Source organism: Protomyctophum parallelum (assembly GCF_964188405.1).
Source record: "Protomyctophum parallelum genome assembly, chromosome: 1".
NCBI classification, from domain to species: Eukaryota; Metazoa; Chordata; class Actinopteri; order Myctophiformes; family Myctophidae; genus Protomyctophum; species Protomyctophum parallelum.
This window is the reverse complement of record NC_139697.1, coordinates 103,855,403-103,865,308: the sequence shown is the minus strand read 5'-3', so window position 1 is coordinate 103,865,308 and position 9,906 is coordinate 103,855,403. Positions and strand designations below refer to the sequence as shown.

At 41.5% G+C, this 9,906-nt stretch overlaps 1 protein-coding gene across 1 annotated transcript in view; it reads right to left on the bottom strand.

The window, feature by feature from the left end:
* The window catches only part of LOC310856314 (uncharacterized protein), a gene marked incomplete at its 5' end in the record, with an annotated part of 30,041 nt that extends 20,665 nt beyond the window's left edge, over positions 1-9,376 (bottom strand). Inside the window, 4 exons of the mRNA XM_083761660.1 lie at positions 1,324-1,678; positions 3,909-4,256; positions 6,451-6,508; positions 8,479-9,376. Coding sequence (XP_083617786.1) covers positions 1,324-1,678; positions 3,909-4,256; positions 6,451-6,508; positions 8,479-9,376 — 1,659 coding nt within the window. The remainder of the gene's footprint in view (positions 1-1,323; positions 1,679-3,908; positions 4,257-6,450; positions 6,509-8,478) is intronic.
* Between the last annotated feature and the right edge of the window lie 530 nt (positions 9,377-9,906).

Genomic DNA, 9,906 nt, shown 5'->3' with positions numbered 1-9,906 from the left:
TTGATAATAACATGATGTCATTCAAACTACTACCTTGTGTAGTTTGTTGACCTTAACATGATGTCATTCAAACTACTACCTTGTGTAGTTTGTTGACAATAACATGATGTCATTCAAACTACTACCTTGTGTAGTTTGTTGACAATAACATGATGTCATTCAAACTACTACCTTGTGTAGTTTGTTGACCTTAACATGATGTCATTCAAACTACTACCTTGTGTAGTTTGTTGACCTTAACATGATGTCATTCAAACTACTACCTTGTGTAGTTTGTTGACAATAACACGATGTCATTCAAACTACTACCTTGTGTAGTTTGTTGACAATAACACGATGTCATTCAAACTACTACCTTGTGTAGTTTGTTGACAATAACACGATGTCATTTAAACTACTAGGAGGAGAGGCGAGGAGAGGAGATAATAACATGTCATTCAAACTACTACCTTGTGTAGTTTGTTGACCTTAACACGATGTCATTCAAACTACTACCTTGTGTAGTTTGTTGACCTTAACATGAAGTAATTCAAACTACTACCTTGTGTAGTTTGTTGATAATAACACGATGTCATTCAAACTACTACCTTGTGTAGTTTGTTGACCTTAACATGATGTCATTCAAACTACTACCTTGTGTAGTTTGTTGACCTTAACATGATGTCATTCAAACTACTACCTTGTGTAGTTTGTTGACCTTAACATGATGTCATTCAAACTACTACCTTGTGTAGTTTGTTGACCTTAACATGATGTCATTCAAACTACTACCTTGTGTAGTTTGTTGACCTTAACATGATGTCATTCAAACTACTACCTTGTGTAGTTTGTTGACCTTAACATGAAGTCATTCAAACTACTACCTTGTGTAGTTTGTTGACAATAACATGATGTCATTCAAACTACTACCTTGTGTAGTTTGTTGACAATAACATGATGTAATTCAAACTACTACCTTGTGTAGTTTGTTGACCTTAACATGAAGTCATTCAAACTACTACCTTGTGTAGTTTGTTGACAATAACATGATGTAATTCAAACTACTACCTTGTGTAGTTTGTTGACCTTAACATGAAGTCATTCAAACTACTACCTTGTGTAGTTTGTTGACCTTAACATGATGTCATTCAAACTACTACCTTGTGTAGTTTGTTGACCTTAACATGATGTCATTCAAACTACTACCTTGTGTAGTTTGTTGACCCTAACATGATGTCATTCAAACTACTACCTTGTGTAGTTTGTTGACCCTAACATGATGTCATTCAAACTACTACCTTGTGTAGTTTGTTGACCTTAACATGATGTCATTCAAACTACTACCTTGTGTAGTTTGTTGACCTTCTCCCGGCACGTCTCCGTCTCCTGCCGCAGCGTCTTGTTCTCCTCCGTCAGCGTGTCCACCATGTGGTGAGCGCGCGCCATCATGGCGAAGGGCTCCCCCTGCAGGTGGGGGTGGTGGTGCTGCGGGTGGTGCGGGAAATGTCCCGCGGGGGGCGGAGCCTGATGCTGGACAGGGGGAGGAGCTTGGAACTGTTGTTGCTGCTGCTGTTGGTGCTGTTGGAGGTGCTGTTGTTGTTGATGTTGTTGGTGGTGTAGTTGTTGTTGTTGTTGTTGTTGTTGTTGTTGATGCTGCTGTACAAACGACTGGTGTTGCTGCTGTTGGTGGTGGTGCATTCTGGGGGGGGGTGGGGCAACGTTAGAATTAACCCATTCTGACCTGAGATCAGATTCATACGGAGGTTTCCACCGGACACACACTGGTCTGATTAAACCCATTCTGACCTGAGATCAGATTCTAAAAATGTCAGTCGTTCTTCGATTTTTCAAAAAAATAGCAGACCTACAAGCTCGTATCGCGCCACTCGGTGGCGCGATATGAGCTTGTAGATCTGCTATTTTTCAATAGCTAAAGCACAACATGATGCCGACACCAAAATGGGTGCCCGGTCAGAATGGGCAATAAGCAATATTACACAGGAGGGTGTGGGTTAACGTGATTATTGCCACGACAGTGATGCGGTCAGGAACGAGACGGAGTCTTAAAACTAAGAAAATCGCTGAAAGAATATATTTTTTTAATGATTTTTTAGTTAGTCACTACGACCACAAAATGTCCCAATAAACTAGCTAGCCTAGCCAACGAGTTTGCTATAGCGCTCTGGGAGAACAGAGCGGCTGAATTCTTTGTTTTGATTATAGGTGGTGAACGGTGCTGGTTTAACCCACGGCTAGAAGGCTGTTTCAACCAATCAGATTGCTTCCTCGAAACGACCTGTGGTAGAATTAAGCAATATTAGGGGGTGGTTTAAGGAGAGGGGGGGGGGGGGGGGTGTCTATCATGTCAGTTATCATTTTTTTATTTCCTTTTCCAGTTTTTTCATTACTTGTGCTTCCACTCACGTCATTTACATGCTGCGCTGTCCTTGTGGTCTAGCCTATGTGGGCAAAACCACTAGGAAACTTAAGATAAGGATAAGCGAGCATAAAAGCTCTATTAGAAGAAATGACAGAGACTACCCAGTAGCGGTACATTTCAACGATCACAAGCATGACATATCTTCTTTACGTTTCTGCGGCATTGAACAAGTTGATCCGCCACACAGAGGTGGCGATCATGATTTGCTGTTAAAAAGGCGTGAAGCATTCTGGATCTTCACACTCCAAACTTTGGCACCTAGAGGCCTTAATGATGAACTTTTATTAAATGTCATGCTGTGATCTTTGATTTTATCCTTCAGTTTGCTCCATTTAGTTTTTAACTTATTGTATTGTTGATGATTTGATTTTGTACCTGGTTTTAACCTCTTGTAAACTGTTCCCTTTTCTCCTTCACAGGGAAAGTTTCTCTTGAAGTTTCAACCTGCAATGTTTCTTGATCATGATTTTTGTATACCTTATTTAACAATATTACCATTTGTATACTGTCTTGATTAATATGGATTATTATGATTTTTCTTATTACTTTGCATGGGTGTATTGAGTTTTTCATATGACATTTTTGTTCTCATTTAACCATATGAGTACCTGTCACCTTAAGTTGAGTGATGTCATGTCATTTCTTTTGTTCTGATAGGCTTACCTTTAGGCCAGACAGCCTACAAAAAGGATGCTTGCTCATTTGTGTTCATAAAGATAGCCTGATGAAGGCCGCATAGGCTGAAACGTTGCTACATTTCCCTTAAATAAATTGGTGGTCACTGCATATGAAGACAGTGTGCGGTTGTTTTTTCCTTGTTCTTTTCCAGTTTTTAAAATGTAGTGTCAATTAACAAAAAAATGTTAGTTTCAGTTATAACTCTTAACCCTTGGACTACCAGTCCCAATTTTTTTGTTTGGGTAACAAATTGGCATATTTTTAATTCATCGTTTTAACATACAAGAAAGATCTGGTGGATTGAAGAGATGTTTTTCTTTTTTCATTCATTGCAAATGTATTCTCTCGATTCGCCACCAGATGGCGGGAAAGCATCATTATGCTGATTTTGGCTAAAATAGACAGATCTTCCTAAGTCACTTCCGGTTCAACGATCAACAACAACCTGTAGTATTTTGACCCTAGTCAATAGCTTGGCTGGTCCGGATTGCTAAGCTAATGCTATATTTTTCATAACTAAGTCAAATTTACCTCAAATCAACCCCAAAAGATCGCAAAATATCACATTTTTTACAGCGACGCACATAGAGACGGCGCGCGTGCACGATAGCGCACGATCATGCGGATTTCGGCCGTTTTTTGGTAAATTACATCCAACATTAGTGATATTAGCGAAAAAATATTAATTTTTGCTCTTTTGACCCCGCGATAACTGATATTGATTGTCATTCCGTTTTTTCCGTTAACGGGAGGTTTAGATTTTTCGATTAATTCCGTTTTTTCCGTGAATTGTAGGCCAAGGGTTAATTACCTGGGGGTGGAGCCATAGTGGTCGTGGGGCAGGTACCCCCCGTGGGCCCCTCCCCTTTGGGGCGGGGGCCCGGCGGGATGGAGGAGGGGCTCCGCGCTGCGAGGGGGCGGGCCCAGCGTGTGGTAATGGTGGTGGCTCTCCGGCGCCCCCGGTGGGTGGGGGTGGTGGTGGGAGGGGTAGGAGGGGTGGGAGGAGTGCTGCGACGAGGAGGAGGCGGAGCTAAGCAGGCCGCTGAGGGCGTGGCCCTGGGCACGAGACAGAGAGCCCACCGAGGTCACTGAGGAGGAGGAGGGGCTGTGGTGCAGCAAAGACCTCTGGGAGACCAGAGAGCCGCCATCTTTACTGGACCTGAGAGAGAGAGAGAGAGAGAGAGAGAGAGAGAGGGAGAGGGGGAGAGAGAGAGAGAGGGGGGAGAGAGAGAGAGAGAGATTGTCTTGTGCCAAAAGTCAAATAGGATTCCTCCCAAATTATAGAACATCTGACCACCTTTTCACCCTACACACACTAATAGAGAAATACACAAATCAAAACAAAGGAACAATTCATGCATGCTTCGTCGATTTTCAGAAAGCTTTGGACTCAGTTTGGCATGAAGGTTTACTTTTTAAATCAATAGAAAGTGGAATAGGGGGAAAGTCCTATGATGTCATTAAATCAATATATGAAAACAATAAATTGGCTGTTAAAATTGGTGATAAACACACAGACTTCTTCCCGCAAGGGAGATGTGTGAAGCAAGGATGTGACCTCAGCCCCACCCTCTTCAATATATATATTAATGAACTGGCACAGTTATTAGAACAATCAGCAGCACCTGGTCTCACCCTTACTGACAGACATTAAATGTCTCTTTTATGCAGATGACCTAGTCATACTGTCCCCAACTAGAGAAGGTCTTCAGCAAAGCCTGAACATTCTTCATCAGTACTGTCAGACCTGGGCCCTGACAGTAAATATGAAGAAGACCAAAATTATGACCTTCCAAAAGCGATCACGGTTACAGAAGAATCAACCAGTGTTCAAAATAGGTGGGACCCAAATAGAACGGACAAATACCTATACATACCTAGGGTTACAAATTACTTCCACTGGGAATTTCTGTTCAGCTGTGAAGGAACTCAAAGACAAGGCAAAAAGGGCTTTTTATGCCATCAAGCGTTCAATTCAAATCCAAATTCCAATTAGGACATGGCTCAAAATATTTAAATTGGTTATAGAATCAATTGCATTGTATGGCAGTGAGGTGTGGGGTCCCTTATTACAAAGTGATTGGGCAAAATGGGACAAACATCCAGTTGAGATCCTGCATGCAGAGTTCTGCAAAACTATTATCAGGGTACAAAGAAAATGCCCAAACTCTGCATGCAGGGCTGAATTAGACCAATGTCCTTTACTTCTAAATATACAGAAAATATCTATTACATTCTGGAGCCATATTAAAAAGAGTGACCCTGCATGTTACCATTATAAAGCCCTTGTCTGCCAAGAGTTGAACATCCAAAAGAGCCCCCTCAGTCAGCTGGTTCTGAAACTAGCTGACCTCTCACCTCCTGACATCACAAACCCCAGACAGCCTCAGTGCAGCTACTCTATCACTCAGAAGATTAGACCCAACCAAATTATAACTAAAGAAAAAGATAAATACATCACATATTGGAACGAACTCACACAATCACAACACAAACTAGAAACATATTTGGCTCTAAACAGACAGTATACTGTGGCAGACTACCTAACCACAGTAACTGATAAAAACCTGAGAAAGACTTTGACAATGTACAGACTGAGTGATCATAGTCTGGCAATAGACACAGACAGACCTGGCTGCCTAGAGAGGAGAGGCTGTGCTGTCACTGTGATGACGGAGCTATAGAGACAGAGTTACACTTCTTAACACAATGTAAAAACTACACACTGTGTTGACGGAGCTATAGAGACAGAGTTACACTTCTTAACACAATGTAAAAACTACACACTGTGATGACGGAGCTATAGAGACAGAGTTACACTTCTTAACACAATGTAAAAACTACACACTGTGATGACGGAGCTATAGAGACAGAGTTACACTTCTTAACACAATGTAAAAACTACACACTGTGATGACGGAGCTATAGAGACAGAGTTACACTTCTTAACACAATGTAAAAACTACACACTGTGATGACGGAGCTATAGAGACAGAGTTACACTTCTTAACACAATGTAAAAACTACACACTGTGATGACGGAGCTATAGAGACAGAGTTACACTTCTTAACACAATGTAAAAACTACACACTGCGATGACGGAGCTATAGAGACAGAGTTACACTTCTTAACACAATGTAAAAACGACACACTGTGATGACGGAGCTATAGAGACAGAGTTACACTTCTTAACACAATGTAAAAACTACACACTGTGATGACGGAGCTATAGAGACAGAGTTACACTTCTTAACACAATGTAAAAACTACACAAATATTAGAGAGGAGTTCTTCCCAAAATTTTAAACAAATTTCCCAGAATTCCGAAGTATGACAGAAAGGGAAAGATTACCAGTCCTTCTGGGGGAACAGAAAGAATGTGCCGTTTTGGCTGCAAAATATGTCAATTCCTGTCACAAGAAAGGGGACAACCAGTAGGACACACATACAGTATGCCATGTTTTATTTTCTGCTTTATTTATTTTTTATTTTTTTTCATGTCATTGATATTATGTTGTTATCTTGTTGTTTGTCATATCTGTGATTGTGCTTTGTCAACACTTGTAAATCGTCATGCCAATAAAGCCTGTTGAATTGAATTGAATTGAGAAAGACTGTAAAATACAAAACCTTTTCATAAAAATGTTCTATAATTTATGCTCTTGTTGTTAAGCACTTTTAACAACAAGTTTGCCGATGTCGAAATCGAACAAGTACAAGACAGTACATTTTTAGGAATTATAATCTCTGAAACCATCGCAATACTGTATAAGATGAAAGCCATTTTGGAGCAGTTGTGTGGAAGTACGGGGGAGCAACTATTAAACAAACATCAACTCCATATTTCTTCTCCAAAAGAAAGCAATCCCAATTATAAATCACGCTGATTATTACACACCGACAAATCCGCTTTTTATTCAGTCACACGCCCTAAAATGGCCTGATCTGGTAGACCTCTCAGCAGCAGTTATAATGTATGAAGCACATAACAGACTGCTTCCGCCCTGTGTCCAGGAGCTGTTGGAGGCTCCAGAGAGCAGGTACAATCTCAGGGGATTCGGCATATTCAGGCAGACCAAGGCAAGAACCAGCAAAAAGGCCAGATGTATAAGCGTAAGGGCCGATTCATACTCCTATTTTACCGCTGTTTCGGCGCTGTAGTGCCGAAATGATTTCGGCTGGTCAGAAATTTTCAGTAGCACCGAAGAGCCGACTTTAGGACGGTACCCGCCCCCCCGAACCTCAAATGACGTCAAATTGTAGGCTCTACAGAGCCGAACCGACTTTTATTCGGCTCTAAAATAGGAGTATGAATCGGCCCTAAGAGGTGTGAAACGGTAACAAGAAGACTCGCCCCGTTTCTGTTTTCCTCCCAGAATGTTCCCCAGTGAGGGGTTGGTGGGAGAGGCTGGACAGCAGACGGCTGGACTTTGAGTTTCTCTAACTATAAACTTTCATGACAGCAGAACAGCCTAAGTACAAATATAATTTATGAAAAGCTACTACAGTGAAGTCTGTTCACAGAAGTTGTTGTAGGATATGTGGGGATTATCTGACGAGGTACCATTTGAGGGGGCAAAACCTTACATATACTAAATAATACTACATTGTTTATAGGTTCAATATAAGTCAAATGATATAGCCTTTCCACAGGAGTATCTTTAATATTTTTCCAAAAGAATACAAACAGCCAACAGCATATTACAAAGTCATCCCCCTCACTGGGGAAAATTCCGGGAGGAAAAACGGGCACGCACCGAGGTGAGTAGTCCAGTATTCTGTGAAACTATGGAACGGCTTAGACAATGAACTGAAAAAGTGCGGCTCAATTAATACATTTAAAATAATGTATAAATCTAAATTTATAGATAAGTATAGAACATTATAAACCTATAGTATTTTTTACTAATCATATCTAAATCATATTAGTATGACAAAGTAATATAATAACTATATAATAATCATATATATAACATTCTTCTCATGTGCGACTCTGGATTCTGTGGATCAAATCTGTCTTCTCCTGTGTATCTTTCTCTTTTACTTTTTCCTTGTGTTTTCTTTTGTGTTTGGTTGTTTGTTTTTGTTTTGTTTTGTTTTTCATGTGTCCCCCCCCCCCCCCTCCCCCCCACAATAAGCCATTGGCTTCAGCCTAAACCCTTTTGGTCTAATAATAATAATAATAATACATGTAATGTAATGTCTTTGCTTTTTGACCAAAATAAAACTTGTGACCTTGTTCTTGAAAGGTTCTATATAAATAAAGCTAGCTTTATAATTATTATTATTACAACGACGTGTCCAATCCTGCTTCATTTAAACTCCATGCTGATCTATTTCATGGAGACAGGAGAGATGATCAGAGGAGCAGAGTTTTTACCAGCAAAATTAGTATATGGACAGAATAATGGAAAGAGTCTCTCAGTGAAGGAGCAGCCAGTGAAGGAGTAGAGGAGAACTCTGGTCTCCACGTCATAAAAGGAGACCAGACGCTCCTCATAGTCCACAAACACTCCCACTGTCTGGAGCTTCTCTCTTACAGGGAGGCGGACAGCAGGGCCAGCAGCAGCATCAGCATAGTACTGTTCATCCCACATCCATATAGACCAGTAACCTTTGTTGGGACTCAGTCTGACGTATCCCTTCCTGTCGATGGACTCTCTGGCCACTCCTAAGCTCCAGTCAGTCTTCCCTCCAACCTGAACCTCGTAGTAAAACCTTCCTGAGGAGAATCCTTGTTTTCCTAAGACACAGGCACATCTAGAGAATCTCTCAGTGTTGTCAGGGAGATTCTTCCTTACGTTTCCATGACTCACTTGTTTTCCATCCTCAGACAGGATGAGGAGGGGATGTGCTGTATCAGGGTCCAGAGTTACATCCACCTCATATTGCTGGATCCTCCTCAGCTCATCATCACACAGCTGCTTCTTCATCTCCTGACCGAGTGTCTTCTCCAGCTGAGACACAGCTGTCCTCAATGTGTCCACATGTGAAGACTGATGGACTTTGACCTTTGCTTCATATCCTTCTTTCAACTTGTTGCTCCTGAACTGACGAACCATCTCAGAAACCAAAGTATTGACGAAGACTTCTGGTCTTGTGTAGAAGGTTTTGCTACAAAGTGGACACTTGCACACATCACTAGTGTCCCAGTAACGTGTGATGCAGGCTTTGCAGTAGTTGTGTCCACATGGAATGCTGATCGGGTCAGTGAACACCTCCATACAGATGGAACACAGGAAGTGCCGCTCTTCAGACAGAACGCTGGCGGACGCCATTTCTACACCGCTGAGAATAAAAGCTCCAAAGTGAATAAGTTCCTTCGTAAGAGAGAGAACGCTCTGCTTTTATAGCAGGCGCTGTGACATCACTGTGATGTCACTGTGACCACAAGCCACACCCCCCCCCCCCCCCCCATACTCAGAGTTCTGAGTCAGCCATGCCCAAATAAGGAGTTCCTTCCGTGATGTCATGCTAAGCCTCCTATAAGTACATTGATCGGTAATGATAGGTAGCCATAGCAACCCAACGTCAACAAACTGATTTCTTAGGGAAATCTATGAGATGGAATCTCCATATATGGGGATACAGGTTACACACAGACACAGACATGTCTATATATGGGGATACAGGCTACACACAGACACAGACATGTCTATATATGGGGATACAGGTTACACACAGACACAGACATGTCTATATATGGGGATACAGGTTACACACAGACACAGACATGTCTATATATGGGGATACAGGTTACACACAGACACAGACATGTCTATATATGGGGATACAGGTTACACACAGA